Source organism: Oryx dammah, unplaced genomic scaffold, assembly GCF_014754425.2.
Source record: "Oryx dammah isolate SB20612 unplaced genomic scaffold, SCBI_Odam_1.1 HiC_scaffold_24, whole genome shotgun sequence".
NCBI lineage: Eukaryota > Metazoa > Chordata > Mammalia > Artiodactyla > Bovidae > Oryx > Oryx dammah.
In genome coordinates, this window is record NW_024070208.1 from 23,467,320 (window position 1) to 23,483,266 (window position 15,947).

A 15,947-nucleotide genomic window follows, 5' to 3' on the forward strand; every position below is an offset into this window, starting at 1 on the left:
ATACCTATCAGAACCTCAGATCAAATCATAATTGCCATGACTGTCACTATTTTTCAAGATCCCAATAGACACCTGAAACATAGTGGCTGCTCCAAAAGTACTTGCTGAATAATTCAAGAAACAAATGAATAAGGAAATTATTTTCACCCAGTAACTTTCACCATAGAAACTCATTGCATTCTGGTTTTATTGTATTCTTAAGTGTGTGCGTGTGTGCTAAGTCACTTTATTTGTGTCCGACTCTGTGCGACCCTGTGGGCTGTAGCCGGCCAGGCTCCTCTGTTCAAGGAATTCTCCAGGCAAGATTCCTGGAGTGGGCTGCCATGCCCTTCTCCAGGGGATCTTCTAGACCCAGGAATGGAACCTGCATCTCTTTATGTCTCCTGCACCGGCTGGTAGGTTCTTTATCACTAGTGCCACCTCAAGTCGTGTCCAACTCTTTGCAACTCCATAGACATAGCCCACCAGGCTCCTTTGTCCATGGGATTCACAAGGCAAGAATGAATACTGGAGTGGGTAGCCATTTCCTTCTCCATGGGATCTTCCCCCGCCAGGGATTGAACCTGGGTCTCCTGCATTGCAGGCACATTCTTTACCATCTGAGCCACTAGGGAAACCCCATTGTATTCTTACAGGGTCTAACAAATATACAATTATACTAGCTACAACTGTGTACTAGACCATTGAACACCACATTCTATATCTCCCGACTGCCCAGAGCAAACTTAAAGAGACAGACTGGAATATTTTTGAGTTATGTAATATATACCATGAATAAATATTTGATTTGAAACTGTGGTATTTTAATCACTCATGAAACATTTGCTTAGTTTTTAAAAGGTGATGACCATTTGTTGTGAGAGTAAACATAGAACCATGTTAAACTTCAAAGATGTGTCTAATACTTATCTTGGTTGCTTCCAGTTGCTGACAGTTAAAATAAAGCTGCTGTAAACAACAAGGGAGAAGGCAATGGCACCCCACTCCAGTACTCTTGCCTGGAAAATCCCATGGACGGAGGAGCCTTGTGGGCTGCCGTCCATGGGGTCACGAAGAGTGGGACATGACTCAGTGACTTCACTTTCACTTTTCACTTTCATGCATTGGAGAAGGAAATGGCAACCCACTCCAGGGTTCTTGCCTGGAGAATCCCAGGGACAGCAGAGCCTGGTGGGCTGCCGTCTATGGGGTCGCACAGAGCTGGACACGACTGAAGCGACTTAGTAGTAGTAGTAGTATAAACAACAACAACAAAAACATATATCTAATACAGATTCATATTCATGGGAAGATTTAACAATTTAGAAAAAGCTTCCTCTGAACTAAAGCTAATAAAAATGGTATATCCATAAAATTTTGGAATGAACTTAAATAATAATAACTAATAAAATGTAGTTTATACTTCTATTTTAAAAGTACAACTTCTTTCATGAATACAGCACAGATATTTTATAGATTCATACTTTTATTTATTTATTTATTTTTTTTTTTCTTTTTTGGCCTTGTGATTTTAGTGGCTTGTGGAATCTTAGTTCCCTGACCAGGGATTGAACCAGTACCCTTGCAATGGAAGCATGGCATCCTAATGACTGGACTGCAGGAGAATTCCTGATTCCTGCTTTTAAAGGCAGGGGTCTGGCATTGAAAGAGCTTGATGCCTTGAACTGTTCTGAACTGCTCAATGAAAAAAAGAAAGGCTTACAAACATTATGCCATAGTCACCAACACCTCCTCCCAGGATCAGTTTTCTAGTGGATCTGTGCTCTCTTACAGATTAAAAAATACTTGCATCAGTGCCTGACATTACTTTACTTTCTTATTATAACTCCCTGAGACACTCGTATCTTTCCTCTGGTTCTCATGTCACTAGCAATTAACTTTATTGCCAAGAATGCTTGCTTTTTTTCCCTCTCAGCTGAATATTTGTATAATCTTTTAATGCCTGTACTCAGACCTTGTTTTCCGACTTACTGCACTTATCTATATTTTTCCAGCCTTGCCTTAAATTCAAGCTAATTATCAATAATGACTTTGCCTTTCACCGTAAAGTTACTGGTCACCTTCCAGCAGAAAGTTGTACTCCTCCTCGTCAGAATGAAAAGCGTCCAGTCTCCTTGTGTCTTGACTATTCAATCGTCAAGTACGGACTAAAAATCTGAAAGACTCGTCCTCCACTGACATTTCACATACAGAAATAACTCTGCAGCTTTTTTTTTACTATGTCAAGAAGCTATTTATACCTTTCAATAGCATATGAATTAGGGATCTTGGCAGATGAAAAACTAGGCACCACAAACCACAATCAAAGACAGCGGCAACACACGTCTGGCTATGGACCAGATGCCTTACAATGGCCAACACACATTATGTCTGACACCCCGGTTTCAGTGCCAAAACCAGAGACAGACTCTCTTAGTCGGCGTGCCCGTGTCATATGAGAGCTGAAAGGAGGAAATGGCCAACCAATTTTCATAATGGAGAAAAAGCAGGGCCCCTCCTACTTAGTATAACCAGCCAGATGATCACATATCCTAGTTCTTTCTTCTGCCCATCAAGAAGTATCTTGACTTATGTCAGAGTTTAGGGTTGACATGTACACACTGCTATATTTACAACAGATAACCAACAAGGACCTACTGTATAGCACAGGGAACTTTGCTTAATATTCTGTAATAACCGAAGGGGAAAAGAACTTGAAAAAGAATGGATATATGTATATGCACAACTGAATCCCTTTGTGGTATACCTGAAACTATCACAACATTGTTAATCAAGAGAGACCGCAGAAAAAGCAAAGTATCTTGAATCTGATGAATCTGATGCTGACACTTTGAGACTTGAAACAAGAAACAGAAAAAATGTACATAAAGACTTTTTAATATGAGTTGAGGATATTTTATGCTAATATACTTTCTACTTCTCTTCTTCTTGTAAAGTTGTCTCACATGAGGCAGAAAAATTGGGGTAACTTTAGGCAGTGGTTCTGACTTAAATATTTCAGTGATTTATAAAAAATGTCTATATCTCTTTAAATTTTTAAAATTGCATTATATGATACAATTGTTTATATAATATACTGTCAACTATTTTATTTTCTGAAAAGAATTCTTTAAGAGTAACATGAGCTCTAAACTGGTGTTTACTATGAATCTCTTCAGTCTTAAGTATATTTCACTGAAGATTTCAAAGGCATTTTTATAGGAGTTAGTTCCATGTGTTTAAAAATGTGAAAGCTTTACTAAAAATCTTTTTTGGTGCCACAGGGATTTAAATTAATGCTAGGATAAGAGAATGTTCTAAAAGAATGCACAGGTCCCCCGGGAATTGTTTATAGGAGCTCTTCATAGACTACTATTTAATCGACCCTTATATAGAATAGAGCTTCTTTTTGCCATTTATCTGTTCATTTATATTAATATTTGTGAAATATTTACTCTGAGTTCACCTATATGCAGGCACTGTGGTATCAAGATTGATGACATCTTTTTGATTTGAAAAAGTTTCTTCTCTACTAATGAAGATCTTCACAGTAGCAAATAATCAGGATACAACATTCTTGTTACAAATAAAGACAGGGACAGAAGCGCGCACACACACACACACAAAAAGGATGACAAATTCTGTTATCAACACGTTGGGAACAACTCAAGAGAGGGAATGACATTTGTGTCGAAAGTTGAAGAGTGATTAACAGTCATCAGGGCTGAGGGTGGGGCATGCCTCAACAGTTACCTGAGACTAGGTTTCACATCATAATAAAGAGCTACAGGAGTTTATTGGAGAGAAAACTAAAAAGGGACAGGAGCGTTTCCATGTTAAAACACACAGAATGTGAGAACAGGAAAATTACAGAGTTAAATGCTGAGAAGAAATCAGTCAAGAAATGCTCTGTTAAAAAGGGGAGAAAAGAATGTGTGCTTTTCTCCGAAATAGAGACACAGACATATAGAACAAAGGTGGATAACGAGGGGGGGAAAGTGGGGTGGGATGGATTGGGACATTGGGATTGACGCATAAAAGTACTATGTATAAAGTAAATCACTAATGGGAGCCCAGTGTGTAGCACAGGAAACTCTAGTCAACGCTCTGAGATGACCTGAGTGGGGAGGAAAGTCAAGGAAGAGAGGATATAGTAAGACGTGTGGCTGATTCACTTTGCCGTACAGCAGAAACTAATACAACATTGTAAAGCCACTATACTCTAATAAAAAAATAAAAGAAAAATAAAAGAATACATGCTTTTTTCTTCCAACAAAATTCCAGAGTACTAGATCCGGAATTTCTTTCCAAGAGGCAATTATCAAAAGAGGATATATTTTCCAAGTCTATATTATTATTATACAGAGTTACCCTTGAGAAGGCATAAAGAATAAAAAGACATGGAAGACAGTTCAGCTAAATCCAGCTGGTACAGTGGTAAAGAATCCACCTGCCAGTGCAGGAGACACAGGGTTCCATCCCTGAGTTGGGAAGATCCCCTAGAGGAGGAAATGGCAACACACTCCAGCATTCTTGCCTGGAAAATTCCATGGACAGAGAAGTCTGGTGGGCTACAGTGCATGGGGGTACAAGAGTCAGACAAGAGCAAGCATGCACTCACATAGGTGACTGTAACGCACACTTATGTAAGAAATCTCCTCAGCAGAAGCCACAGATAACAGAAGCACATTTCGTAACTCCAGAATCTGACCTTTTATATGGTAACTATGAAAATGCATGCGATGTTTGGCCCCAGAAAATCTGGATGGATGACCTATTTTGATATAATATTTCCTTTTTTTTTTTTGGCTGAACCACGCTGTTTGTTGGATTTGAGTACTCTAACAGTGAAAGTGTTAGTCGCTCAGTCATGTCTGACTCTTTGTGACCCCATGGACTGTAGCTTGCCAGGCTCCTCTGTCCATGGGATTCTTCTCTTCAGTCAAGAATACATTTCCTTCTCCAGGGGATCTTCCCAACTCAGGGATCAAACCCAGGTCTCCTGCATTCCAGGTGGATTCTTTACTGTCTGAGGCATCAAGGAAGCCCGCCAGGAACTGAACACGGGCCCTTAGCAATGAGAGTGCAGAGTCTTAACCACTGGATCACCAGAGAATTGCTGCATGTTCTTTATTAATATTCCAATACACATATTTCATTACTAAATGAGCATTTTAAGAATTACATTATGACAGACTTTATAATTATGAATTTTCAGGGCTGAATAACATTTTCTGATGTTGATACCATTACTAAAAAGCTCTTCTTATTTTTATTGGCATTTAGAGCAATTTCCAGATTGCTATTGTTCACATGGTGACATACATGTGCCTACAAGTCTTTACTTCTGTTAAGCTATGTCTCAAGTGGAATCTTACAGCCTTCCTGACTCCATCTACAACTCAGAGATGTTTCTTCAACTTCATTTTCTTAGTTTGCAACTTCACAAATAGTTTGAAAGTGTAACTGTTTCATCATCATCCCTGAGGTGAATTTTTTTTAAAGTTTCTTTGTAACTGATAAAACAAATATAAAATGGTATCTTAAGATTGATTTGATTTGTGTTTAACTTTAGAAAGAATACATTCTTCTCCACATGTAGTTAGAAAAATTACAGTGTGGTACCAGGAAAGAATACTATGTTAGGATACAGTGACCTTTAAGGTATTCTAAAATAAAAGACTATATTCCAGAGGATGTAGAACTTTTACCTATCAGCAGATCCAGTCTTCTGATAGGTAAAAAAAGGAGGAGAGTGAAAAAGCTGGCTTAAAACTCAACTTTCAAAAAACGAAGATCATGGCATCTGGTCCCATCATTTCATGGCAAATAGATGGGGAAACAGTGGAAACAGTGAGAGACTTTATTTTGGGGGGCTCCAAAATCTCTGCAGATGGTGACTGCAGCCATGAAATGAAAAGACACTTGTTCCTTGGAAGAAAACTATGACCAACCTAGACAGCATATTAAAAAGCGGAGACCTTACTCTGCCAACAAAGGTCTGTCTAGTCAAAGCTATGGTTTTTCCAGTGGTCATGTATGGATGTGAGAGTTGGACTATAAAGAAAGCTGAGCACTGAAGAACTAATGCTTTTGAACTGTGTTGCTGGAGAAGTCTCTTGGACAGCAAGGAGATCCAAACTGTCCATCCTAAAGGAAATCAGTCCTGAATACTCATTGATGCTGAAGCTGAAACTCCAATACTTTGGCCACCTGATGAGAACTGACTCATTGGAAAAGACCCTGATGCTAGGAAAGATTGAAGGTGGGAGGAGAAGGGGACGACGGAGGATGAGATGGTTGGATGGCATCACTGACTCAATGGACATGAGTTTGAGCAAGCTCCAGGAGTTGGTGATGGACAGGGTAGCCTGACGTGCTGCCGTCCATGGGGTTGCAAAGAGTTGGAAGTGACTGAGTGACTGAACTGAACCGAACTGAGCTCTTCACTCTCCTCTGTCGAACATGCAAGACTCAGTCTGGAGAAACCAGAGGATTTGAGCATTCCGCCTCTTAAGTCTCTCCTGAATGTGTCGAAGTTACTAATTTGGGGAAAGAATTCGAGATTTGAACTGGCCTCTAGCTGCCTCATTATGCAACTTGCAAGAGGTCAGTTATCTATCTGTGATTCAGTTTCCTCATCTGCCATATATATATTTAACCATGCTGGGAGCTATGAAGGCAAAATTGCATAAATGATGGTTTTGATAAAAGATCTAATTGAAAGAATAATGACATATTGAGTATGTGTGCATGTGGTATGAATACATATGTGTGTGTATAATATATACCTGCTATATTAAGCAACATTCATTAAGTCCAAACAGAGTAGAACTCCCTGAGGTGAAAATTCTGACATTATCTATTCTTCCAATAGATAACTCTATGGTCCGGTCATTTGGTAATTGCCCCCAAGCCCTCAAAAACTGAAAAGTAGAAACTCTGTCCTAAGCACCACCCATTAGTAATGGATGGTCCCAGTCCATCACTTCATGTTAACAGAAGAATTCTGTGGCTAGCCAGGTTCTTGTGATAATCAAATCTGAAACAGAAGATTTTAGTTTTCTGTTCTCCTCCCTCTCTTCTCCCATTCTTGATTCCTGAAATTAAAAGCTATATTTTATTTTTAAGATTATTTGAAGATTCTATTTGCTCTAGTAAATTTATTTAGACAGTTGCTATCCTAAAATAAATATGGCAGATTTGAAGAAAGTGAATTAATTTAGTGGGTTGAAGAGAGAATTGGTGGTAGAGAGTTCTTAGTTTTCTGATGTGAGACTTTGACTTGCTTCCCAGATGTGAAATGCTAAAAGCATTTCATATATTTCATGAGAATGGCTTATCGATATGCTTACAAAATTATATAAAGTATTGATTGCTGTTGTTTAGTAGCTAAGTCATGTCCAACTCTTTGTGACCCCATGGACTGTAGCCTGCTAGGCTCCTCTGTTCATGGGATTTCCCAAGCAAGAATATTGGAATGGGTTGCCATTTCCTTCTCCAGGGGATATTCTCGACCCAAGAATTGAACCCACATCTCCTGGATCGATAAGCAGCTTCTTTACTACTGAGCCACCAGGATAGTTAATAAAATATTGATAAATGACAATAAGTCACAACAGCTGAATTCAATAACCAAACCCTCTAGTCTAAAAAGTCTGTCATCAAATGGATGGGAAGAATAAATACCCTTGAGGAGCTCTTGTTACTTTCTGGAATGATGGTCATGTTTGGGGAAGTTATCTGGCTATTCCAAGACCTAGATCCTTCCAACTGAGAAGCAAGGCTAATCCTTGTTCATAAGATTCAAGTAACTGCCATAATTCCTGAGACATACATATCTTTGAGAAGTGTTAAATGATATCATAAATGTGTCTTCATAAACATGTCATCTAGTTCATGAAATTTTCATTGTTACATTTGACCATATTGAAAATACGTGTTTCTATTACAGTCTATAAAATAGGTCTTTCTAGAGTATATTTTGGTGAAATTATTGACTGTACAACTAGAAGATACATAGCTAGGTCAGAAAAAATTTAAAATTCTTAGTATAATATTTTTGTACAAAGACAATTATTTTTTTCTTTTCTCACAAATATTGCAAAAAAAATTTTGTTTTACTTCTGTTTGTCAAAATACCTCACACTTTCCAAACAGAAGAATTTCACTCAATATTCTCTGTAAGTTTAAATAGCACTGCACTTCTCATTCAAATATAAGGATATGTTATAGACAATGCAAAAAATAAGTATCAGACTAAAAATATTTTGAAATACATATGTGACTTTTCAGTTTTTAACCTTGCAGGTCTCTATGATTATTCTGTCAAAGAGAAATTTTCTTGCATTGGGGAAATTAAAAATAAATTCTGTTCCACCGAAAGTTGCCAGAATCTGCCTGAACCCTATAAGTAACACATTATTGGGGGAAAGAAAAGAGTAAAGGACAATATCTCTGGAAGTTTTCTCTCTCACATGATACGCTAGCTCTGAAAAAGCTCCCCAAATGATTTAGTTCCTATTTCCATAAACACAGTCTTTAGAGGCTCATCCACTTTTCCAGCAAATCCAAAAATAAACCCAGTCTCTTCAGCTAGTCATTCCTCACTTAATATTTTGAAATATGATACAGCATAATGTTTTCTAATGTTTGAATACAGACCAAAATTTCAGAGTAAATACTAAAAGTCCATCCAGCTAAGGAAAGAAATGTGCAAAATAACAGAGCATATATGTGAATAAAAAGAAAGAAAAAGTAAAATATATAGAAAAGCAAAGGCTATGATGTCTTGGAATTGTAGTCATCTGATTTCAAACTTTTTTGGCAATTTTAAAGAAAATGATACTTTTGTTATTGAGGTTTATTCAGTCATTCTGAGATATATACATGGTGCTTTGAGCCAACAATTTAGTCCTTAAGTTTATATTTTATATATATCTATATGAAAAGTGAAAGTTGCTCACTCATGTCCAACTCTTTGCAACCCCATGGACTATACAGTCCATGGAATTCTCCAGGCCAGAATACTGGAGTGGGTAGCCGTTCCCTTCTCCAGGGGATCTTCCCAACCCAGGGATCAAACCCAGGTCTCCCACATTGCAGGCTTCCCTGGTAGCTTGGATGGTAAAGCGTCTGCCTACAATGCTGGAGACCCAGGTTTGATCCCTGGGTCGGGAAGATCCCCTGGAGAAGGAAATGGCAGCCCACTCCAGTACTCTTGCCTGGAAAATCCCATGGACTGAGGAGCCTGGTGGGCTACAGTCCGTGGGGTCGCAAAGAGTCGGACACGACTGAGCGACTTCTCTTCACTTTCTTCACTTCCTTACTAGCTGAGTCACAAAGGAAGCCCAAGAATACTGGAGTGGGTAGCGTATCCCCTCTCCAGTGGATCTTCCCGACCCAGGAAATTGAATCAGAGTCTCCTGCATTGCAGGCGGATTCTTTACCAACTGAGCTACGAGGGAAGACACATATATATATGTGTGTGTGTGTGTGTGTGTGTGTGTGTGCATGCTCAGACGCTCAGTCGTGTCTGACTTTTTGTGACTCTATGGACTGTAGCCTGCTACACCCCTCTGTCTGTGGGATTCTCCAGGCAAGAATACTGGAGTGGGTTGTCATTTCCTCCTCCAGGAGAGCTTCTTGACCCAGGGATAAAACCTGTGTCTCTTATATCTCCTGTGTCTCTTGCATGGCAGGCAGATTCTTTACCACTATGCCACCTGGGAAGCCAATAAATATGTGTGTGTATATATATATATACACACAAATATATGTATATAAAATACAAATTTGAATTATTTCAGAGTCTCATTCTAAAGTTTACTCACAGTGAAATTTCCCATTTGAGCAGCAAGATTCAACAAGCAGATTAGTTTTCTATAAGTTGATTTCCTTCTCAGAACTTAGTTTCCTACTAAGATTCACTTATCAATATGTCAAATAGTAAAGTATAATTTGGTTGCTAAAAAATAAAGTTATTAAACTTACTAAATTTAGTTGAACCCAAATTGACACTTTTTTTTTTTTGCCTCTCTGGCACACACTCAGCAGATGTCATTTTTCAGAGCTTGCGATCCTGTTATGTCCAATGATACTTTAAACAAGCACTATTTAATATTTCAAAAAATAGGAAGGGTGAGCACGGAATCTTTTTGAGATAGATGACAGAAAAGTGTGCATTTGTATAGAGTGTCATAAAGAAACAGATGACTGAATTGGAATTCTTTCTGTCTCTCTCTCTTCCCTTGCACACATGTCCCCTCATTTCCTGTGTCCTATTCACATATTCTTTCTGAGGTTCTTTTGCTTCTTCTGAGAGCAAACGAGAACACAAACATCTTTATGATCAATCTAGAAGTGGCCAGTTTTCCTCCTAGGGTGAGGAAGAGAACTGGACAACGTGAGTCAGGGCACGGAGGGAGAGATGACAAGAAAATTACTGAGGTGACTTAGATCTCAGGTCATAGTCTATTCTCTGAAGTATTCAGGCTTCACTAAGGAAAAGTTTAGCTAGACTAAGTCACTAAATTTCCCAAACTAAGACAATCATTAGACATACTGAACTTGATGAGTTGAAACATATATTTACTTAGCATTGATCTCTTGGTGAATGCTATGTACCATCCACCAGCCTTAGTCCACACAGCACTCAAACAAATTAGAAAAAGGCACCCACTTTGGGCAAACACAGCTAGATAGGACATGCTTTGCAAGTGGGGCTGGCTGGTTCAACATCTTCTTGTCACCTCAAGTAGGCAGCTTTATGCAGAGCAAAATCTGAACAACTGGACATGAGGATCCTATTTATATAGATCTTTCTCTTTAGTGCTTTACAAATCACAAGACAAAAATAATATAACTAGAATATGTATTCACAATCATTGCAGAGTAAGATTGTTTCAGATTGAGAACGTAAGATTTTCTAGAGAAAATACCAAATTCACTCCATATAAATTTAGGTGAGCCTAAACTGATACTTGATACAGATTCCTTATATGAAGGCTGTCAAAGAGCAATGAATAAAAGCCACCCTCCTTGTTTACACTAACAGGAGAGTGAATACTTACCCCCATCTTCAACTGTAAAGTGGAATATGTCACTTATGGCATTAGCCCCTTCTCTTAAGACATAGCATATTTTCATATCATCAATGTCAGCTAGAAAACAATCAAATAACAAGATGATTAATTACTAGGGCAAAACCGGTGACTCATCATGTATGGTAAGTCCTATTGGCTGTTACTCTTCTGAACCACGTTTAGGCCCTCTTCTCCTAAGGGAATCAGAGCTATCTTATTTCTCCTATCTCCAAGCCCCCTTGATTTCAGCTGTCCGTTGGAAATCTGATCCCTTACATGGATAAATAGAGTGCAAGAGTTAGGCTATAATAATAGCAAGGTGTTGCCCCTCCCAGTGGTATTTGCATGTTCATGCACCAAAGGAGTGACTATCTAAATATGGAATGTCAGACTCCATGACAGGTGGAAAGGGAGATATTTTGAGGCATGGCAGATTTCCTGGCACTACAGAAATCACACCCTTTGCTTCCCTGGCCCTGAGAGGACAGAGGTTCCTCTGCTTTCCCTTTAGGCTAATTTTTCTTTTCTCTTGTGTTACAACAGGCTGTGTTTAAGCTCTCCAAATTTTTGAAAGAAAAAAAATAAAAATTAAAAAAGAGAAATCCCACAGATTGAAGTTACTTTCATGACCCAGTAGCAAAGAGAACTTAGAAAACATCTAGTAAAAGCTGAAACCTTTATTCAGAGTGAAAAATTATTCTGCCTAAGAAATTTTTTTCTATTGCTTTCTATTCTAGCAATCAAGTTCACTGGTATGGTTTGTTTTCAGTATTGACTAATACGCAATTTTAAAATTTATTCATCCATTTTGTGTTTCTCTCCATAACAATGCCACACAGACAACATAATAAAACAAACATCATTCTGTCCTGTGACACTCCTATGACTAGATCTGGGCCAATCAGAAAGTAATTATTTTCAAGATTACTTAATATCAAGATCATGGCTAAAGATTGCTTCAACAGTGGTAAGTAATATTTGTCTCGTGTGTGGTTTATTCATCTTCTAAGATCTTTAATCCGGAGAAGGCAATGGCACCCCACTCCAGTACTCTTGCCTGGAAAATCCTACGGATGGAGGAGCCTGGTAGGCTGCAGTCCATGGGGTCTCGAAGAGTCAGACATGACTGAGCGACTTCCCTTTCACTTTTCACTTTCATGCATTGGAGAAGGAAATGGCAACCCACTCCAGTGTTCCTGCCTGGAGAATCCCAGGGACAGGGGAGCCTGGTAGGCTGCCGTCTATGGGGTTGCACAGAGTCGGACACGACTGAAGTGACTTAGCAGCAGCAGCAGCAGCAAGATCTTTAATCAGTTCAAGCTATGGAGTTTATAGGCATCACATATAAGAAAATGATTTTATGAAAGGAATAGTTTCACATGATGTAAAGTGTTTCTATTTTCTGTTTGTGGTTTTCTGGCTTCGAGGCATGCGGGATCTTAGCTCCCCGACCTGGGATTGAACTCGTACCCCCTGCATTGGAAGGTGAAGTCTTAATCACTGGACTGCCAGGGAAGTCCCCTCAAGTGATACAGACTACTAGAAACGACCAATTACTCCATGAACTTCTACAGCTCCAACATACAATCTACCTTGGCTCACAAAGATTTGAAAGGTGACTTGCTTACCATCAGACATTTGAAGAGGGGGAAATCTGATTTAATAGTTAACAGTACCTTCTTGTGCATAAAGATACTTAAGGACAAAGCAAGTTCAGGATGTTTTGTTCTCCCTTAGAACTTCATTTCTAACTCTACTATAATTCCCCCAAATTCTGCCTCTTTCTGCTTGGTTACCTTTTGTAGAAGGTTGAAAATTTCTGTTTTCTGTTTCCACAGTCCTTTGCTCAAGGATCTTACACCCAATAAAGACTCAAATGCATCTTAATCTAAAATTAAAGAGGCTGGAGGTCTGGTAGCCCACACTTGCATCTTTCCCTTTGTACGGATGATGTTTTCTGCAGGGTAAGGAGTGAAGCCCCATGTATTGCTCCTTCCTAGTTTACTCTTACAACTCTCAACTTTTACAGCCTTTAGTTTTATTGGTGAAGGAGTGAAGGGAACTCTGCTCTGACTCTTAGGTGCTTAGCAGAAAGACAATATCATCTGGTCACGTGGAAAGACCTGGGTCCAGTGTTCCCATTCCATCTTTAATTCTATAAGAGAATCCAAAGGCTGTACTATAAGAAAAAGAAAAAAAAACACACCCAATCCTTGTATTAATGTTTTCTAAACAAAAACTATAGTACTTGGGAGATAGTTTCATTAAAACAAATGACCACTTCAAGGGTGATTTTTCAGAAGTTTTCTTTTTTAAAGTAATGAGACCATGAGTTCAGTTACAAGATACTCAAGAGCTAGCTTTTCCCTCCAAGTTAGACCTAAACTCTTGATTAGATGAAACAAACGAAAACTCGTTTTATAATTTTCTTAATAATGCACTGTTCAAAATCTCAAGTAAAGACTTTGGTTATAACAGTTATTCTATAGGTGCCTCTATATATAAAATGTATATACTGATATATACTTTTATATATATGTATTTATATACATGTATACACTTATATATATAGATATAAATGTGTTTATATTATATATAGGGCTTCTCTGGTGGCTCAGTTGCTAAAGAATGCACCTGCTATGCCGGAGACATAGGTTGAATCCCTGGGTGGGGAAGATCCCCTGGAGAAGGAAATGGCAACCCACTCCAGTATTCTTGCCTGGGAAATCCATGGACAGAGGAGCCTGGTGGGCTACGGTCCATGGAGCCACAAAGAGTCAGACACGACTGAGTGCCTGAGCATATATTATGTTTATATATATATATAAACACTTGCTTCTTAAGGTACAAAAGTATTAAAAAGATAAAAACCTAACAGACAAAATAATGTCTTTTTAAAGTAAACTTAGGATAATTAACTAGATTTTCTTCTTGCTCTTAAACTTGCATCAGATTTATTTGTTTATCTACACAATCATTTCATTTTTTAAAAAAATTCTAAATTAATTGACATTCCTGGTAACCACACCCTGGTTACCTTTGGGGAAATTTCTGAAAGTGATAAATTATCTCCCATAAGATATTACTATGTATTTGTTGTACAGAAAAAAAATCCTGGTACTTGAGACCTGCGGTGGACGGAGCAAAGAAGCATTACCTCGACAAAACATGAAGTTTGAAAAGAACTAAAAAATTTCCCTAATTTGTCTAATTCTACCTTGGTTACTTTTCCTAATAGTGAAAGTTAAAAGTTTTAGAAATCATGTTTTATTTTTTTCTCTCTTAGGGACCATTTAGTCAATCTATTTGGCAATAACCTTCCCAAGCCATATATGCTAAGCTGACTTAATTCAGTGTATTGAAAATCCATCAAAATATCGTTCAGCTTGTCCCTTCATGATAAAACAAAAACAAAGAAAAAGACAGCACCGTCGTCACTTTAGACACTGCTTCCACTTCCTCTGGCAGAGGATGAAATGGTTAGATAGCATCACCGACTCAATAGACATGAATTTGAGCAAACTCTGGGAGACGGTGGAGGACAGAGGAGCTGGGTGTGCTGCAGTCCATGGGGTCGCAAAGAGTAGGACACGACTGAGCAACTGAACAACAACAACAACATTACTTCCTCTACTGCAAGAGCAGCCATGGCAACCACTGTAACGGAGCTTTCTCCGTTTTTACTCACTCATCTAATTTCCATTATAACTCCTCTGAATCAAACAGCAGCCTCAACTTGTTGAAATGAGTCCTGTGTGATTAAATAAAAACAATTTTCCCATGTTCCATATTTGCATTCTCATTGGAACATGATGCTTTCTCTTAAAATGTAATCTTAAAAAATTATATTCACTTTTTAGAATAAACTCACAGCTACTCTATATTTACAAATGACTATAAAAAGCAATGACGGTGATTCCAAGTCAATGACAGCAATGGTCTGTACTGAAATAGCATGATTTAATGGCTCAGTATTCAGGAAATAATATTCCAATATTTTGAGCTGTTGGACTTGGTCCATGGAATTTAAATTAAATATCTTTGCCCTATTTTCATTCAGAAATTCTTTTTTTTTTAAATCACTAAAATCAGATTCTTTTTTCTGATCATAGGATTCGTTTGAAGTAACATTTTCGATCCTCTAAAGAATATCCTTTCACTATTCCTTGCATCCTCTTTCCTTTCCAAGAAAAGAAACCAGTGCAAGAGTGCATGCATCTCTATCCTCAGAAAACCTTCACACACAAGTTTCCTGCTGGTCTGGCATGACACTTGGCACCCAGAAGTTTTCCTGTCCCTGCAGGCCCTAGGATATATATTCAGGCTTTCAGCCAAGAATCAGGAGGTTGAAGGGTAGGGCTATTTGCCAGAATCTAAAACAGAGAAGCAGTTTACTTTACACTCTGTGACATCCATGTTTATTAAAGCATTTGTTATCTAAGAGTCTAACACTGTTACAGGACAATAACACTCCCCCTTGGGAAGCCCTGGGGTTTAACTCCATCTCAAGCCCACAGAGCTCACATAGGAGAGATCTGGTTTCCATTCTGACAAGGGTGAGATTTTCATGAAAGCAACCCAAAGCTCTTTGTAATGAAAGTTGCACATTCTAGAAAACAGAGGTCTAACTCCCAAGCCAGCAGATTGAATGGGCTTCTCCCTTTAGTCACTGAGTAACTCTGCACAGGTCACCTGCCCTTCCTGTCTCAGACTCTGTGGACACACAAAGAAAATCAAGGTTACAAAAATGCATTCATCTCCGAGAATGCAGATACTTGAGGCAATGCAGTTTGTTACTGTGTTTGACACAGGGCAGAGAGGAGGTTTGAAATGAGAAAATAATTTCCTCCTACTACTAATTTTGTTAAAATATCTTTAGGCTCT

The 15,947-nt window shown here is 38.5% G+C and overlaps 1 protein-coding gene across 1 annotated transcript in view; it reads right to left on the bottom strand.

The window, feature by feature from the left end:
• FREM2 (FRAS1 related extracellular matrix 2) overlaps window positions 1-15,947 on the bottom strand; it is a 168,143-nt gene that overhangs the window by 140,559 nt on the left and 11,637 nt on the right. Inside the window, exon 4 of the mRNA XM_040266717.1 lies at window positions 11,052-11,141. Within this exon, the coding sequence (XP_040122651.1) occupies window positions 11,052-11,141 (90 nt within the window). The remainder of the gene's footprint in view (window positions 1-11,051; window positions 11,142-15,947) is intronic.